The following is a 19032-nucleotide window of genomic DNA, read 5'->3' as shown; positions in this document are numbered from 1 at the left end:
ACAGTAAAGCTACTTACGTTTCTAAATAGGCCAATGAGGATCGAACTCGAATACTGTGAACCTCCCCTCCCTCCCTCGACCAGATTCGCAAATTTATTTATTTACGCACCGTCTCGTCTTCGGAGCAGCTTCCCGTTTCTAAAAAATGTCTGATGCACCAACTCCTCTGCCGGTCGAGCAATGGGTAGAGGTCGGGATGAGAACGCATCCGTAACTTCATATAGATTATAGTCCTAAGGCAAGCATCGCCAACAGTCAATCTACCGATTGGCATCATTTAACATTTCATTGCTCACAGTGCCGTATCGGTGTTAATGTGACGGTGGGATGCATCGTCCGCTTCTTGGCAACAGCGCCACAACATGCGTCCTGGAAGCGGGGTGGTGTTGGGTGGGCGCGATACCGCTTTTCCGAAGCCGCGCCATGCCGGAATTAGTTTACAACTAAGAGACTGTTGTGTTTTAGGCGCTAGTGAATAGGTATTTATTAATTATCATACTATTTAAACCCTTCCCCGGTCCCGCCCAAGCTTGACGAGTGTTCGTGCCTCCTCCCGAAACTCTGTTAGATGATTTTCCAGTTTTTTTCTGTTTTCTCGCGCCTCTCACCATATTTTCTCAACTATCAACAAAGATGTCTTGAATTGGGAAACAACGAGGGGATTTGCGTTAACACACCCACGCACAGACGAACATGTTCCAACTGGGAGGATGATGAAAGCGAATTTCGTAGCATTAAGAGTAATGAAACATAGAGAGGAAAAAAAAACATTAGCAGTCATATCCTTATTTATGGTGACCGAAAGCACGGACATAAAAACGAATCTTGTTATCTCTGTACACTGTGTGAGCCGTCGCACAATATTTAGCTAATGCGGTCCATGCTTACGGGGGAATTAAAACCACCTTACTAACCGAGTCCCCTGCGCGGGGGACAGAAGTTGCAGGGGGCCTGAAGCATTTTTTTCTATTCATAGAAGCATGTTTCACTAGTTTTTCAGTATAACCGTAACATATTATTGATAAATACAAGTATAATTATCATTAGAAGCTCAGCTAGTGTCTGGGAAGCAGGTGAATGAATGGAACTACATGCAGTAAATAAGCCTAAGAGCATAGTTTAGATGGAATAACTTAGTTAGCGAAATTAATACTATTCAAACTTGTAAAAAGTGACTACGAAACATACGGAATGGAATAAATATTTCTACGAAGATACAACAGCTACAACAGTAAAACATTAATTGACGGCTATTAACATTTATTTGATCCGAAATGCCCTTTCTTCGCTAGTGCTAGAAGGCATTAACGCCCTTCGGTTGCGACTGCTTCGATGGTTTCGAAAAACGGCTTTTTAAATGATAAATATTTCAGAAGCCAGAAACAGGCAATCGGCTTGAAATATACTGGTGTATCAACTGTTGCATACATTCAGGGGCATTCAAAAGGTTCGTCGCTTTTGCTCAAGTCTTTCGTTTTCGAATGTTTTCGGAGAGTTCCGCAATTTGTCTCTGATGTTATGAAGTGTAGCTATTCTCATATTATAAATTTAAGAAAAGATTAATATAGTAGAAACATTTTCGAAGTAAAGATAGTTCGTCCAACTGATAAAGGATCATCACTGTAATACATTAATGCCGGTGTATTCAGTTGCCATACATATTGTCAAATGAATCTTTACACCCCCGAACCCTCCATGTTCGGAACAACATAAATCGATCGATATCGACTGCACGATGGCGTTTGTAAATGCGTTCGAAGACAAGCATTCGGACCGGCGTCAAGCAGACAAGGATGGCTGGAAGCGTTTAAGTCGAACAAAAGGGAAAAAAACAACAAACACACAAACATTATCCCTCTTCCTAGGCGGAAAACGTGACTTCCACACCGCCCCCTGCTTCGGCCGGTGTGGGTCACTCCCGTGGGCGCGTGTCAGCCAATGCTATGCCTCGCGGTCCCTCAATGTGTCTCGTGGGGGGGAAAACGAGAGTGAAAGTTTACAGTTTATCACTTTTCGATTCGTGATCGACGTACGGGATCACACCGGGGGACATCCGTTGGGACCCAGCCAGCCGGCCGGGTGCTTGTCTGCGTTAGTGTGTTTGTATGTATGTGGGATCATGTTTTTGTTGGAGCATTCATATCGACAGTAAAATCGTTCCGCAGCACGCGTCATATTCGCGCGTACGCCTCGTTGACGTTTCCCTTCGCAAATCGCGATGGTTTGCTCATTTGCTCGTCCTCCCTCCAGACGATAAGCAAATCGTTATTATGTTTTGCTTTCTTTTGACGACCTCTCGCTCCATGCTTCCACCCAGTCGGACTCGTCCGCTCGCGGAACTCTTGTCTACATGTCCGGTATTTACGTTCGATTTGCATCTACCCGAAACGACTTGTGTGCAGTACTGTAGACACCTAAGCAAACACTGGACCTACGATTTTCGATTGTGATTGCGTATTATTTTAAGTGCTCATTTTTATACAATCGCAACCTGCCTTATGCAATAGATGAAATCAAATTTCCACCCACCCCACGGATTCGATAGGCATTCGTTTTCAACTAATCAACCGAAAGTGGATAAACTTTTGGTCCGTTCGTCTGCCTTTGAAGGTCACCTACTCCGATAAGGAGTTTTGCACGGCTGCAACCGTCATCTGATGTCATTTGCAACAAACTGGATTGAAGAGGATACCATAAAATTAAGGATTCTACTTTTGTAGCTTTCGATTTCAGCAAGCATCGTGTCGCTTTTATTCACCCAAGTTCGTCACTTGCTAATCGACAGCGTGCAGTTCCGAGCCAAACCTACACGCTCATCGCATCGAGGAAAAAAAATCAAATAAAATCCGATGCATCTATCTTGAGCATCACCGCGAATTTATTCTTTCCTGGTCACACTCAGTCTCCCACTCTAAAACACTCTACCGGTTTAAGCATATTCAACGTTCGGTTTCCATCGACCGCGAAGGCTTGGTGCCGTCGGGTGATAAAGTTTGTCACCGTCGCTCTTTAGTCTGGCCGCAGGTTTTGTTTTTTTTTTTTTCGTTTTCGTGCATCGAAATTCTTCCAACCAGCCCAGGAAAACCAGTTTTAGAAGATGAGAAAAATCGTAAAACCGCACGGCGCACGGTTCCAAAATTAAACAAATCTTGCCAGTTGATGTGATCGTCGATCGTAAAGTGTTCTTATCGAAAGCCAAGGAGCAAGGCAGCATTTCCCAATGCAACATAGGACGCTGGCAGAAAGTATGAATATCTGTAAATTGATGACCTTTTTTATATTGAATCAGTTTTTTTTTTAATGTTATTTAGTTTCAATTGATTAAAAAATTTTGATAAGAAAACAAAATGAGAAAGAAAGAGAGAAAAGAAAAGAAGAATATTACAAAAATATTCAAACGAATGATTAAAGAAAAATAACTGTTGCTGCAATAAGAATTATATTTTTAACTACCGAATCATCATCAACCAGGAAGTGATTATAACGTCTGTGGCGATAATGGAAATAGTAAAGCTTATTACACGCCAGGAAGTTGGTTTGTTTCGCCCGAAAAGAATATTATTGCTGAAAAAATAAGATATTTTCAAAGCTATCATGAATTGGTTTACCACCTGACGTGCAGATCTCTTTAATATCAAAGGCTAGCATAGCATTGAGACCATTGATCCCAGAGCAGTACCCTTTCAAGGCGGACAAGTGAGGCTTCTGCGCGAAGGTGTTCCTCATAGAATCTTCGGCATCCCGTCCTTCTGTACAGGTTCTAAGAATAATATTTACCAAAAAGTCCACCAAATCCGCACACGGTGATCAAAATCAAACAAAAACAAGTTCTTCTGGCTAAGAATCGTAAAAAAATAACCCCACCATATTTCTTCATCCTCCTGCCTCGACGATCGTGTTTTGGACGATAAGCAAAACACTCGAAAATGGAATGTTAAAAAAACAACACAAAGTAGAGTCCTGCAAAAAAATAAAACAACAAAAGTTTAGCATCGTCGCTAAATTCGATTTTCTCTAAAAACTTCGGAACGCGAGGAAGTGGAAGGAAGGGTGACCCGTGAAAGGCCGCTGCCGGTGGAACATAAAAATCAGCTCACAGCCCTTCCTCCTCCTGCTCCGGGATCGCGACCATACGGTAGGCTACATTTTAACCTTGCTTTTCTTATCTTTCAATTTCTCTCACATTTAAAGATGCAAATTATCTAGCTCCGTCCCGTACCGGCCAATCCGGCTCCAGGGTCGCTTCTTTGGTTTTCTCTTCGCGCTGGCGATGCGCTGGAATGAGCAAGCTGAATCGAATTTTTCTTTATTTATTTTGTTTTACATTTTTTTTCTGAATCCACATCTCCTAATTTGCTTTTTTAAAACTCACCGGCACACATACACGGACAGGTGTCCGTATGGGCGGTAGGAAGCTGGCAGATCACCAATATCGTCCATATCAACTTCCCCAGGCCAAATTTAGGGTGGAGATGTGTACAGCGAGTTTGGATGGCTTTTTTGCCTCCGCAGCATCCTGACGTGATATCTTCCGATGAAAACCAAGACACGCACACCGTACGCCATAAGAATTACGTCTGGGAGGGGAGAGATTCATATAAAGACAGCTAGCGGCCAGTCGTTGTTCTATCGTTTCGGATTACTGCAGTGGAAAAGGTAAGTTGTGCACCGTCCGCGATCGCTGAAGCTCGTCATTACGAGGGCCAAGTGGAATAAATGGATCTAACAAGGCTCCAATGGTTGAAGTTGGCTTGAGTCGGATGTCAAGTTGGAGTACGGTTAAAATAGGAGAACTCCACCTAACTCTGCCTGTTTGCTTAATTTTCCATAATTTCTCTCTCTCCCTCCAACGTCCAGTATCCCAAAGACGATGAAAGTAGTGCTCTGCCTGTTTGCCCTGCTGGCCGTGGCGTTGGCCAGGCCACAAAACGAAGGCTACCAGTTCTGGCCGGAAACGCTCGCGCGTGCCCAGCAGCTGCAGTTCGTCCTGCCGGAAGAGAAATTGCTCGACTTCCAGGTTGCCCCGCTGGTGAACCAGCGTGAGAACGTGCCGTTCAACGTGCCTGTTCAGGTGAACCAGATCGTTGTGCCCCTGGACGAACCTGCAGTCTACCAGCCTCTGCAGCGCAACGTCGACGAACTGCTCACCCGCTACTAAGCGCAAACCAACCGACCACTCGCAAAACGCCCTGGATCCTCCCTGGTCTGGAGAGAGAAAAGGAAGCAAAACGCAACCGGATCGACATATGATCGCAGATGGCTCGAACTTTGGAACAAGGAACAGGCTGGCTACGATCGGATACGACAGACAAACGCCCAGCAGCCGGATCGTCTCGCGGTGTGACGGCGCTGGGCTAGGCAAGCGCCCAATGGACACCGAGCTGGATGTTTCTACCACACGACACAAAACAAAACCAATTTTACTATCATAAGCACCCTACTCTTATGGATACAAAGTTGATTTCTTCGAATGTACAAAGCGACGAAACTGAGGGCTACGAACCGAGGAGACCAATGGTGTCGGCAGGGAGTGTCGCACACCAATCACGACAACCACGAGAAGGCAGCCCATGGCTGGGGAGGGGGAAAGAATCTCTCCCCCAGTAGCACCTCACCGTACCACCTATGGAGGCGCCGGTTACCATCACCACCTCAACATGGCCTGCCGTCGGATGAGCTTGTTGTTTGATCACTGGAAAGACTTGTGCAATTTTTACAAACTTAGTAAATCCTAAATGGAAAATAAATTTATTTTAGTGTAAACTTAAACACCTCCATTGCTTTGTTTATTATTTATTCACATAGCCTAAGTATGTTAGAGTACGATTTGTTCGCTTAAATTCATTTCATGATACCAAAACAGTCTTATTAAAGCTGAACCAGTTCCGGGTCTTCGCATGTATAATGTATAAATTTAACATCATTAATATCACCATCACCACCATCGTTATCACCATCATCATCATTATGGTTATTTCCATCATCACTATTATTAGACATATTTTCTGAAAAACTTTGTTTCCTTTTTGCTAGAAGAACTATTATTTAGAAACATCCTTACGAACGAATTAATTTAAGTTTTCTGCTCAACAAACATGTATAATGCTTAACTCTGGATTGATAAGAACTAGAAGCAAGTTATATTGGATTTGTATTGGCTACCAATAGCGCATTTATGTTTAACGATATTTTAACTTTCTATTTCTTTTGCTTTGCTCACAGAGTGGTATTCTATGGATCATTTCAAAGTGTCGATGTTAAAATATCCTACGCTGTCATCACCCGGTCATGAACATATACAACCTTAAATCTCAACCTTATCTTAAATGTTTTTTTTTTTTTAATATTGATGCATATTCTTGTAGCATCTAAATATAAAAACTACAAATCCAATGCTATTATATAGTATAACGGTTGCCTTGTTCGAGTTTTCACATTTGTTTCCGTTTGTTAAATTTTTATGGTAAACTAAAGGATGCAAAATATTTAGTACAATGGTTGTACTAAATTTTTCAAATTTTTATCATACCGACTGTATTCAGCAAATGTTATTTAAAACCGTTTGCTGAAACGGATATATTCAGCATGTAAAACAATAATTTAAATAACCACTTCTTGACTAATGTTAACAGCTTATTCCAATGTAACTGACTAATAACAAAATAAGAAACAATTGTTGATGACAACATGAATCATTAATGAAATAATCTTCCTAAATTCTTTCCTTATTGACGTATAACATAGTAGACCGTTTATTATTAACTTGGCGTGAATGGAAAATTAATGAACCGATTTGCTAAGCCACAATTGCTATCCGTTGTAAAATTTGATAACAATCAATCATCTATGATAGTCAATCATTTGGCAACAAGGTCCGTTAGTACCCGTGAAGATGTTTCAATAAACGACAAAAACCTGTTTTATGTCAATTCTTACTTCGATTCTCGAATGAAGGAAGCTGAACCTCCAGTTTTTACATTATTTTTTAAATTTTGTCGACAACTAAATAAAAAAGACAGGATAATGATTTTAAACAGAAAAGTTTTATCATTTAACGTATGGTTTCACTTTCGACTCGAGCTTCTGTAAGCACCAGCTTCAACATGTTCACCGGTACCAGAAATCTTAAGCTGTGACAGCATTTGAGCTTCTTGGTTCACCGGCTCATCAATTTTCTGGTTCCACCACTGGGGAGGATTTCATAAAGTACTTCAACTCCTTCTCACGTTCGTTCGTTCCTAGCCGAACCTGTGGTGACGACGAACGATCGTAATCATTAGCATCCCAAACCGGAGACGGCTGAGAAGAAAATCTGTCGATGGGGAGGGAAGAGTGATAGAGGGTGGGGGAGGCCTCAACAGGGTTGATTCCACGAAAAACCACGATCGTAAAAAAGTAAGTGTTGTGTTGTGTGAAAAATAGAGATGAAACAGAGGCGTAGAGCGAGAGTGCGATAGAAACCGAACTCCCAAGACTCCATGGGAGTTACATGGGATTGGATGATGCGAGGCCCTGTGCGCCCCCGGTGCGAGTGGAGGGGCGCACCGTTCGGGCATATAAAACCAACGGCATCGGTGGCGCCAACACTTTACACCGTCACCCTGTGAACCGTGTGCGTCGACAGACTCGCCGATCGTCGTCTCCCAGGCTTTCCCACATTCGAAGCAAAAAGGTAGGTGGTCGTAGAATTGCGACAGAATTCGTCGATTTCCCGGTTGGTGGCAAATAAAAGTGAATTTAACCAAACAGAAAAAATAGTTGCAGGCAGTTTACGGTAGTGTAGTGTGCAATCGTGAACCAGGGAACACAAGCATTTGATTAATGAACAATCAGCTTATCCTCTACGTATGGATTATGCGCAGAAGCTTTTAAAAAAATGGTTAACGAATTGCAATACGTAATACCCGTTCGTCCTGCGCACGTGCAGCAAACCACCCAGCGACGCCATGTCGAACGGCTGGGAGTCGCGATTGGCGCGCACGTAATCGCGTAACGCTTTCCACCGGCGGAACGGTGCAATTATCGAGAATGGTGCTCGAAATCGAAAGCGATCGCGGTGGGAAAGGGATTCGAGCACGTGAAGAAAGCCCGGATGGAGGCCATCGAAAGTGAAAACTGTTGAACGTGCCCGCGCCGAAACCTGCCGCGTTGAAGGGGAAGGAGGCGCAGGAGGAGGAGGAGGAGCGACTTCTGCTGCAGGGTCATCCAGTGGAGGTTCCGTCCCATCGTCGCTTTAATGTGATCAAAGGAAAGGAAAAGGTCTCACTGGGCGATCGGCCGAACAGTGGATCGTGTCGTTCATTAAGGCACCAGTTTTTGTTTTTTTCGGTTTAATTTTTTTTTTAAATCCACCCGGCAAGAGAAGGTGAAACGGTGGTCGAGCTCGATTACGAAACTTGCCTCCCAACGGCGTCCGTTCGGTTCGAAGACACCACCGTCTGCTCCGGGGGCAACTTCGGCGATCTGCGGCCGGTTTCATCGACTCAACTGATCTGTTGTCTTTTGGTCGACAGGTCCCCTCTTCTGTGGCCGTACGACATTCGCTCGCGTGCAAGTGGGTCACTTTTTTGGGAGTGTTCGGGTAGGATTATGCGGGCAAACGAAACTACCAGAAGAGCATCCGCCACCGGGGAGCCTGATTTGTCTGGACAGTCGACTTAATTTGGCATCGATTTATCTTCTCCTTTCGTCACCATAACAGCATCACCATGAAGGTTGCCATCTGCCTCTGCGCTCTCGTCGCCCTGGCCCTGGCCGCACCGCAGCAGCGTGATGGAGGAGCGCTCACCGACGAGGCGATCCGACAGGCCCAAACCCAGCAGCTGATCCCACAGGACGCCCAGATTCAGGGAGTCCAGCAGGGTATCCAGGTGGCCGCACTCGAGTCGATCCCCGGAGCCCAGCGTGTCGACCTGTTCCAGCTGCTCGGCGACCAGGTTCCGCGTGAGGTCATCTCGAACCTGCAGTCGCAGGTGGACCAGGTTGGCCAGAACTAAGCCTAGCAGTCACCGACGATCGAGTCCTTTGTCCGTGTCCATGAGATTGGATGTTCGGACTTCCATTCTTCGGGGCCTTATTCCCTCTAATGTGGCCAGTTTCCTACTTCAACCTTCTCATCTCTATCTCCTGCACCTCCTCCCTATCACCTACTATTTGAGCAGCTATAGTTCTATCGCCAGTTCAGTAGCTCGTTCGATCACCCGATCCTTCGTCAACCAACATCCCGATGAGCCGAAGACATCATGCGGGAAGGAAAGGAGATACATCGAACAGCAACGGGCGGAGGGGCAAATAACAAAAATCTTCGAATCTTCGAAACGTTCTCGGCTTCCTGCCACCCCAACGGATGGGCCGAGACGCTGGCTATTCTTCCACGAAGGTGCCAACGAAATTGTCTACGTCTAAGAAATTAATCTTTTCGTACGTTTGTGCTACGGAAAGTCGTGTGCGTGTTTTTTTAATTATATGCTACAAATGTTGATGTTTTACACTTAGTAAGAAAAACGAAACGAAAGACCAACGAGAGAATGATAGCAAAAAGCAACAGAGAGCTATACTGAGATGAAACAATAATAACAACACCGTTCAAACAAAATCAAAGCTGCGGGTTTTCATTCCTTTTATATTTACCACCGGATGACGAAAGCAGGCATCACAAGCTGCGTTGGGGCTGTTGGCTAATTGATGGCATATTTACACAGCTACTGATGTTATTTGAGGGAGCAAACATTTTCCGTCGCTTGGGCACACAAGAAAGATTTTCAAAAATTTCAAACCTTGAGCATGGCCACCGGTTGGATGCTGCTCCGGCCACTTCGGTGAACTTGACCAAGTAAAAGGAGCCGCTGTACAATATCCTGCTGTGAATGTCTTTTGTACCCCATGGTTCAGCTCAATCATAAAGGCCAAGTGCATACAATATGCTTTTTCCCCAAGTTCGAGTGCGTGGTAGTCGCCTCGGATATTATGAGTTTATTTTTTATGCTTTTTACAGTGCAGTTTAAACTTCGAAGTGATGATGACACATTAAAACGGACGAACGTGCTGGATGTCAGCCTACAGCCAGTTCACCCATCATTGGGCCATCATTCACTGTCAACGCGAGGTGTTCCTTCGGTCGTTCGGTCTGCAGCGAGTCATTCATCTCCAGCTTTAAAACTTCCTCGGCAGCCCGCGGTGTGGTTTTGTCGCCAACCGTCGCTATCGTAGGGTCACTCCATGGTGGTTTTACGATACTAATTTTCTCCTTTTGCTAACTAACCACCAAAAGGGTCCATAAATCTAGTTGCCCTTTGGTGAAACTGTGCATGTCTTCAGGCCTCTTTTTAGAGGCACAGTTTAGAAAACCAACACCTTGGGGTGCGCGCTCCCTTAACCGTCACAATTCATCATTCGCGGAAACCACAAGCAATACCATCCGGTTTTAGAAATACGTTGCTATAAAACATAATGGTTAATGTTCGTTTATCTTTTCTTCTCAAAACCCCTATCTGTTTTAAAACTAGCACTGATGAAACAAATGTGTAGATGTAGTGCATTTTTGGTCGCCTAATAAACCCTCCTTTGTGTTGGTTGGATCGACACGTTGAAGATCATTTAAATTTGCAAGACTAATTAGCATAGAATAAAGCATCACCTATCGATAAACAGAGAATTGATCTTTTTGTTTCGTTTCCTCCATTTTGGTTGCACCAAGGTGTTTTGCAAAAGTGTGCAAATGAGCTACAGATACATATACTTATCTTCTAACCGACGATTTATGTTCCAAACGCACTTTCTTCATCGTTCCAAAATCAATGTCAAGCAGCAAAAGTCTTTCATGCGGCTCCTGTCCTTGGTGGGGGTTGAAAAGGTTTGAAAGTCTGGTAGCACCCGTGCAGAATCGTAGAAAAGCTCCACGGTGAGGCTTAAAAAATTACCATAATCTTCACCGGTCAAGTCAAGGGCAGCCCGTGGCTCACTCACGATCACTCACGTTTTGCCCCCCAAACCGCTGGTGGTGTGGTATATGAAATTTAAAAGTGTGATAGGCTTGCCGCCGAAGATCACATTCGTTTCTTTCGGGCACACAAATGAGAAAGGTTATGGCTTTCCCCTTGGCCGTGGCCAAAGACCAAACGGTGCTGCAGGTTCTAACACTGAGCTGGTCTGGGTTTGGGCAATATTTTATGCTAATTAGTTTTTCTATCTCCGAAGACGAGCGAAAACCCACAAACAGGTATGTCTAGAGCATCGCTGGTTGGGGGGCGTTCGTCGTGCGGTGGTTATGGCATAATCTGTATACATTAATTCGGCCCGGTAATTAATGGCATCAGCACGGTAACGGATCCGGTTTGGAACGTTGTGTTTAAATTGTGACTATAGTTCTAGCAGCCCAACCTCATGCCAATATCAAAAGAACTAGTTTTTGTGCGGATCATCTTGGAGATCAAATTTGGCGAATGAATCATCAAGTCTAACCTTGACTGCTGTGAATTTGATTATTATTGATGAGAAAAGCAATCACAATGTTCCAAAAATCAATCTGGTCGATCTTCAATGCAATGTATTGTATGTATCAGAAATAGAGCGAGATTCAAAACGACAATTTATAAACTGCGTGCTTTGCGAGATAGGCTTCAAATAAATCTTATTCCCAAATTGGTGTTAGTTAGATTCCTTGTATGGGGATAAAAGCACGATTGGGATTAAATCAGCACGCAGCCATAATACGTGCAGTCCCAACGGAATTTTTAAAAAATATATGTCAGCCACGCCACCATCAGATCACTTCCTTTCAAGGTACATGATACCTGTCATACAAGTTGACAATTCAAAGTTTGTAAGGAACATGGTGCAAAACGGACCTCGGAAGCATTTATACGCATCAGCTGTAATTTACAGCAATTGTTTAGTAAAAGCATATTTAATTTATCCAAATGGATCTTTTGCACTTTCTTGTGTTTTGTTTATCAATTCCACAATGTCTCTATTTGTTGGAAGCAAAGAATTTGAATTTGTGTTTCATGGTGTGCATTGCCCCTCTTTCCCTGTTTGATTACACAAATCAACTTTCATCTAAGTACGTCCTGCAGTGTTGTGGTGTTTTGGAATGTTCTTCTGTGCCTCCGCGAAGGCAAATTTTGTTTTCATAGTCGTGGTTTCGGTCGATAACATACAAAATTAGGGATAAACAGATTTGTTCGAAAAAAAAACTGAGTGGCGACTCGTTTCACAATTAACGATTGCTAGTTTTTCGCGAGTAGACAGACAAAAATAAAACAACCGTAAGTACTCTGCAGGTGAAAAACAAATCACACATCGAATCAACGCAACTACACAGGGGAAGCAGTGTATCTGCGGAGCTTGCTGTAAGCAATCAACCCACATCCAGGACCAAGTGCGGAACCGGGGCGGGCGCCAGGATCCTATGCTCTCATAGCATGTTGCATAGCGTCGCCAGAATCCCGCTAGCGAACTATCTGCGTTGCTGCACGTCCACGGCCAACCTGCGAAAAGTACCCCCACACCGCAGCGGTGTCGCTAGTCCCCATTCGCTCGTCGAGCACAACTGTTGTCCGTTTTCAACCGGCCATCCGCTGCAGGTGCACCAACTTACGGCGTCCCCCCCGACTTCGCCCCAGCATCACCCGCTGGCGAGTATCAACACGCAAGTACGGTAAGCTGATGAGATATGACTCGACGGTACTAGTTATCGATTTTTCTCTACTAATCTACCCCGTGTCTCCCTCGTGATTGTAACTCGTTTCGTTGCGCAATTGGAAACTATTATCTTGGAACCTGTTTTGGACCGCTTACTCGGTGCATACGTCGAACAGTGCCTGCTCGAACAAGGGAGGAATAACGATGGACGCAAACTCATCGGGAAGCTCGTCCAGCACGGAGAAGGAACCAAAGTTCACCAATCGGTTAAAGCAGGAAAAATCGCCATACCTTCTGCAGCATGCCCACAACCCAGTCGAATGGTACCCTTGGGGCGATGAGGCGATCCAGCGGGCACGGGATGAGAATAAGCTGATTTTCCTCTCCGTTGGCTACAGCACCTGCCACTGGTGCCACGTGATGGAGAAGGAATCGTTCGAGAGCGAGGAGGTGGCCAAAATCATGAACGAACACTTTATCAACATAAAGGTTGATCGTGAGGAGCGCCCGGATATCGACAAGCTTTATATGATGTTCATTCTGCTCATTAACGGGTCCGGAGGGTGGCCGATGTCGGTGTGGCTTACGCCCGACCTTGCGCCCGTCACCGGTGGTACGTACTTTCCACCGAAAGATCGCTGGGGTATGCCCGGCTTTACGACCGTGCTGACGAAGCTGGCGAACAAGTGGTCTACCGATAAGGAGGATCTCACTAGGACCGGGCGATCGGTAATTGAAGCGATCCGCCGAAACGTTGACCAGAAGCGAACGGAAGAAATGGAGGACCCGACCGGTGTGGAGACACTGGAGACAAAGTTTAAGCAGGCGATCAACATCTACCAGCGTAACTACGATCCGGTTTGGGGTGGTTCGATGGATGCACCCAAGTTTCCCGAAGCATCCAAGCTGAACCTCATGTTTCACCTGCACGTGCAGGAACCGAAGCACAAGGTGCTGGGGGTGGTGCTGAACACACTCGATAAGATGGCCGCAGGCGGTATCCACGATCATGTGTTCGGTGGTTTTGCACGCTACTCCGTGGACAAAAAGTGGCACGTGCCACACTTCGAGAAGATGCTGTACGATCAAGGTCAGCTACTTTCACTGTACGCCAACGGGTACCGATTGACAGGGAAACCGCTTTACCTCGCGGTGGGAGACGCGATCTATCGGTACCTGTGCAAAGACCTACGCCATCCGGCGGGCGGTTTCTACAGCGGTGAAGATGCCGACTCGTATCCGACGGCGGATAGCGCGGAAAAGATTGAGGGTGCCTTCTACGCGTGGACGTACGGCGAGGTCAAGGAGATTCTGCAGCGAAATGCGGAAAAATTCGGCGACCTTGGAAAGGTGAACCCGATGGAAGTGTTTGCGGAGCACTACGACATTCAGGAGGCGGGCAATGTTGAACCGAGCAGCGATCCACATGGACACCTGCTCGGTAAGAACATCTTCATCGTGTACGGGTCGGTGCAGGAAACGGCGGACAAGTGTGAAACCACGCCGGAGGTGGTGGAGCGAATTCTTCGCGTTGGCAACGAGCTGCTGCACGAGGTGCGAGATAAGCGACCGAGGCCTCACCTGGACACGAAAATAATTTGCGCATGGAACGGACTCGTCCTGTCTGGACTGTCGCAGATGGCATGCGTTAAGGATGCGCCGGCGAGAAGCGAATATTTGGCCACGGCGAGCGAGCTGGTAAAGTTTATTCGCGCGAATCTGTACGATGTGCAGGCAAGGAAGTTGCTTCGGTCGTGCTATGGAGGCAGCGAAGAAACGCTAGCATCGTAAGTAGACGTTCTTAACACCCGGTTTTGTAGAAGCAATCGTATCTGTGCTAAAGTATCGTTTAAATTCCTTCCCTTGAAGAGAGCATCCCATATATGGATTTATAGACGACTACGCCTTCCTGATCAAAGGACTAATCGACTACTACGTGGCCTCACTGGATGAACACGCATTGCACTGGGCGAAGGAGTTGCAGGACATCCAGGACGAACTGTTTTGGGACCCAAAGCATGGTGCCTATTTCTACTCGGAAGCAAACTCTCCCAATGTGGCTGTGAGACTCAAGGAAGGTAAGGGAACATTCGTTAAATACTTAAGAATCATAAAACCCAAGGTAGAACATTGTTTGAAACAAAAAGGATAGTTGAAGCATTTGAACAAAAATTGTTGCAGGAATTTATGTTGTGCTCGTAAGAAATGTTTTGAATTTTGGTTAATTAAATATGTAGCTTTAAAATTTGTAGGTACCTTTAAACTTGATAGATTGTTCAAGCTCAGTTCAAAATCTTTTTTCAAACAACTTTTTCTTCCTTTAAGATTTGGATAACAGTTGTTGATACCTTCAAGTTTTAGTATTGGACACATAGCGCTTGTTGGTAATCCAAGATGGCTGTACGTAGTGCATTGCACTCATAATTATGATTATGACGTACATTACTTTTCCATCAAAGATCTCTAACATTTGGCCGCAAATTATTGAATGATTTCAAAGATTCGTATCGCCTAAAAAGAACCAATATTTGGTGTCTTCCTTTTTATTAATCAACATGCTTAACTGCGAAGCATACTGCGATTTTTACAATATGTTTTACTAGCCAAGCCTACTGTGTTCCCGACTAAATTTAAAGTTCAAGAGGTAAATTTGTCAAGTTCTATCAATTATTTCATTCACACTAGATCACGACGGTGCGGAACCATGTGGCAACAGTGTGGCCGCCCACAATCTTCTCCTGCTGAGCGATTACTTCGAAGAGGAGCGACTCAAGGAGAAGGCCCGTACACTGTTCGACTACTTCTCGCACACGACCCCCTTCGGTTATGTGCTCCCGTCGATGATGTCGGCCGCCCTCCTGGAGGAGCACGGCAAAAACACCCTCATCGTGGTCGGTCCGGAGAGTGCTGACGCGATCGCACTCGTCGATGCAGTGCGCCAATTCCACATCCCGGGCATGATCATCGTGCAGCTGAAGATCGATCAACCGGCGCACATCGAACGGCGCCGCAAGTCGCTGGACAACTTCAAGATGGTCAAGAACATGCCGACGGCGTACATCTGCCACAACAAGGTGTGCCACCTGCCAGTGACGGAGCCGGAACGGCTTTCGGAAGAGTTCCAACCGCGATACACGTTCGACTATCTCGAGTACGAGAACTGATTCTTCGAGGCCTAAGGTTTTCCAATCGTTCGCGAATAGCGTTAAACCACAACTATTCCTTACCGTACCGAGGATAAGAAAATAAGAGGATAGATGTGACGACTGGACGATGGAAAGCTGGCGGCCGTAAAAGGTGTGAGAAAAAAAAATGGCGACGATGGGATGAAATGATGAATGGCCAATGAAAATGGGACTCGAAACTAGGATAAGCTAATTTGTGATGAACCGAGACGAATATCAAATATCAAAATATGTGTGCATGTTTGTATGGAGAAAATACTCTCTTTTGCATTAAGCGTTGTTTAAAAACAGCACTGTTAGATATTTGCGTTGTTTAAGTGCTTTAGATATGCCCACTTCATCACGTCGATCGCGATCGCGCAATGACAGTTATCTGAAAGATATGAAAACTTTATCGTTTATTGTCCTTTACACTGGTAAGGGACATGTTGTTGCTCAGAGATAGACTTCGATAGTTCAAAACAGTTCGAGTCTGCATTCCCAGCCTTGGGGCAGTGAGAGAGAACCGCCGATCAACGCGTTGTTAATGTAAAATCTCTCCCTTTTTGTTTCGTTGATAATTTATTTAGCCCAGCATCACGTGTAACGTATAAATGCATCCGATAACCAGTCAGCTTGTTTTTGTTTGCTTGAGGCTGTTTTTTTAGGGGAAGAAAAACAAAATTTTAAAAATAAATGTGTTTTTTTTTGTATTTCCTTAGTTGAGAGTTGAACGATATTCAAATGCACACGAAATATATTCTATAATAAATACACAACCGTCAAGGAATACACCGGACATAATCCTTTTTGTAGAAACGCGCGTGCCAAGTAGAATGAACCGAATTTTCTTTCAATGTGATGCCATGTTTTCAAGCGAAAACCGTAGATCAACTACCGTAAAGTACTAGAACCGATGATTATCGATAAAGGGCGAAGGTGTAACCTCCGTTTGGAAGGTATCATTTTTAATATGCAATTTTTCATAGACCGTAACGCCCACGTTTTAATGTAGCGATTTAATGTTCCGGATTTTTAAATTTATTCTTAGCACAAAGAACCAATAGACAGGCAGCAGACAGGTGTCCAGACGGACGGCACAATTGTTCCCTATTGTCGTTTTGCAATTGTTATATTTCGTAGTGGAACCGAGCACTCGTATCGTACACACTCCACCGGATAAAGTAATATTTACTTGGACGGAACGAAAAAAAGCGAAGCGGGTGATTCCTATACTAGGAAAGCAAAGCAACGTGTGTGGCAACAATTTTAGAAAGTGATTAAAATTTACGAACCATCATATTTCGATCTTTTTTATATGAATGCTTCAATGCCACATAGGGTAGGATTTGAATAAAATGTTACCATTTGCTAGAGTAATTGCACAATGCAACAGGAAGGTAAAGAACTTGTGAACTCTTTTGGCCGGCGCAACATGGGTGCGGGATATATTCCGCGTAAGGAACTACCAAGTTGTGGGGCAATAGAAGGCAATTATTGTCCGATTTTATCTCATTTTATTCTCTCTCAATTTGAATCGTTCTAGAATACACCGATAAACTCTCGAAATAAAGATTTGACTCAACTGGATTAAAAACAAAAACCCCACCAGCATCTACTTTCCCATTTTCTTTCTCATTACCCTGGTCATAATATTCATTGATACCGTGATAGGTACAATAGTGTATAATACATTTATTTATAGTCTCTTCTTTCACTTTCAGCTAGGGTTTCACATCGCTCGAATATCGGTGTTTGTTGCATTGTTGCACATATGAATATAGTAATTCGTCTTTTTCCGTTTCTCAACCACCAATTTCAACAATACGCCGAACGAGCCACCCTCGGTACAAGCAGTGGGGTGTGGTGTCGGAAAACACCAGTTTCCCACATCAAATGTCGCCCGTTTTGTTCGCCACTGTTAACAAATGTCTTTCTCCTATCGCAACCGACTATCCCACGATTCATCTTTTTTTTTTTACGAATTATCCTTTTTAAGAATATAGCTACAATATGTTCATGCAGGTTTTACGATCACCATACTTTTGGGGTAGTTTTTATATTTTATTTTTTCCGCACACTTTATGGAATATTTTGCTTTCGTGCCAAAATGTTTGCTAAGGATGGTTGACTGCATTCGAGGATCAACGAGGAGGTATGTAAATGCGGACTTACGGCAGAGAAGGTTAAACGTTGTGTTACGAGCGCCTCCAAGCTCCTATATATCCGATCAAGCGTTTATCGAACTGTTGCTTGGACATTGTTTTTCCGACATTCCATGCTTAACGTATATCTGTTGTTATTGCTCTTCTTTTTTCTCACATCTTTTTTTTTTATAGGAGCCATTCTTTTGAACCATTAAAGCCTGCTTTCTTTGCCAATCACCTTTATATGGTCACTAGTAAAAAGCGTAACGCGATAACGCTTACGATTCGATATTGGAAATCAAACCAAGCACATAGCACACCCAAACAGGCGGAACTGAATATGAAAGAAAGAGAAAAGTAAAGCCGGGGGCATCAGAACATCAGCAAAAGTATCCACTAAGCATCAACACATAAAATAAAGAAAAGAAACTTGCAAATGAAACAGATAAAAGCAGAAAAAACATACACTAGCACTTACTATTATATTTTTCAAATGTTCTTACAAGAGTAGTAAAGAGGGATGGAGTTAACATATCAATATCTTGCGTTATCATGCGATTCTCTCTATAGTGTTTATCGTGTGTATCTCTTTTAAAACAAGCTGTTTTGTTTAAATCTCATTTCTTTCCCTTTTACTTTTTTACTTTTTTTCATCTTCTTTCGTTTGGACGGAAAACACCGAATCCACCGGTGTACCAGGGAGGGAGAGAGAGAGAGAGTTTAAACGAGAGAGAAACACAAAGTGGAAAAGATAGGGAAAACTGGGGAGGAATCATACCTACCGTTTTCCATTTCTAGACCACTGGTTTGTCGCTTGTCGATTTACGTTTCTCTCGCCTTTTTTCTGGATCTAATCGCTTCCTAAGCTTAAGGTGGTACCTCGTTCTATTCTTTTTCCTAACAGCACGTGCAGTTTTATGTTTCCTTGCTTCCGAGCATGGAATGATCCCTCCGGAAGGAAACTTTTTCTTCTCGACGACCGCAACGCAACATACACTAAACACGCACACACACAGCGGGGTAACACTCAGAGACACGAACTACCGGGCCAGGATTCTCAACTTCCAACAACCACACTC

At 44.2% G+C, this 19032-nt stretch overlaps 2 protein-coding genes across 3 annotated transcripts; both read left to right on the top strand.

The window, feature by feature from the left end:
- The first annotated feature begins 8708 nt into the window (after window positions 1-8708).
- LOC131265629 (uncharacterized) lies at window positions 8709-8996 on the top strand. The gene has a single exon (XM_058267915.1). The coding sequence runs from the start codon at window positions 8709-8711 to the stop codon at window positions 8994-8996; it is 288 nt and encodes a 95-aa protein (XP_058123898.1).
- Window positions 8997-12112: 3116 nt separating this feature from the next.
- LOC131266342 (spermatogenesis-associated protein 20) lies at window positions 12113-17182 on the top strand. Of its 2 annotated transcripts, XM_058268819.1 has the most exons (5): window positions 12114-12266; window positions 12323-12658; window positions 12819-14429; window positions 14512-14720; window positions 15328-17182. In XM_058268819.1, the coding sequence occupies exons 2-5, from the start codon at window positions 12423-12425 to the stop codon at window positions 15804-15806; spliced, it is 2535 nt and encodes an 844-aa protein (XP_058124802.1). In that variant the 5' UTR covers window positions 12114-12266; window positions 12323-12422; the 3' UTR covers window positions 15807-17182. The 2 variants fall into 2 exon arrangements, with proteins under 2 accessions (XP_058124801.1, XP_058124802.1); XM_058268818.1 differs by having other exon boundaries at window positions 12113-12658.
- Window positions 17183-19032: the final 1850 nt, after the last annotated feature.

This window comes from Anopheles coustani, chromosome 2 (genome assembly GCF_943734705.1).
Source record: "Anopheles coustani chromosome 2, idAnoCousDA_361_x.2, whole genome shotgun sequence".
NCBI classification, from domain to species: Eukaryota; Metazoa; Arthropoda; class Insecta; order Diptera; family Culicidae; genus Anopheles; species Anopheles coustani.
Note: the sequence above shows the minus strand (reverse complement) of the source record. Positions and strands in the feature narration are given on the sequence as shown.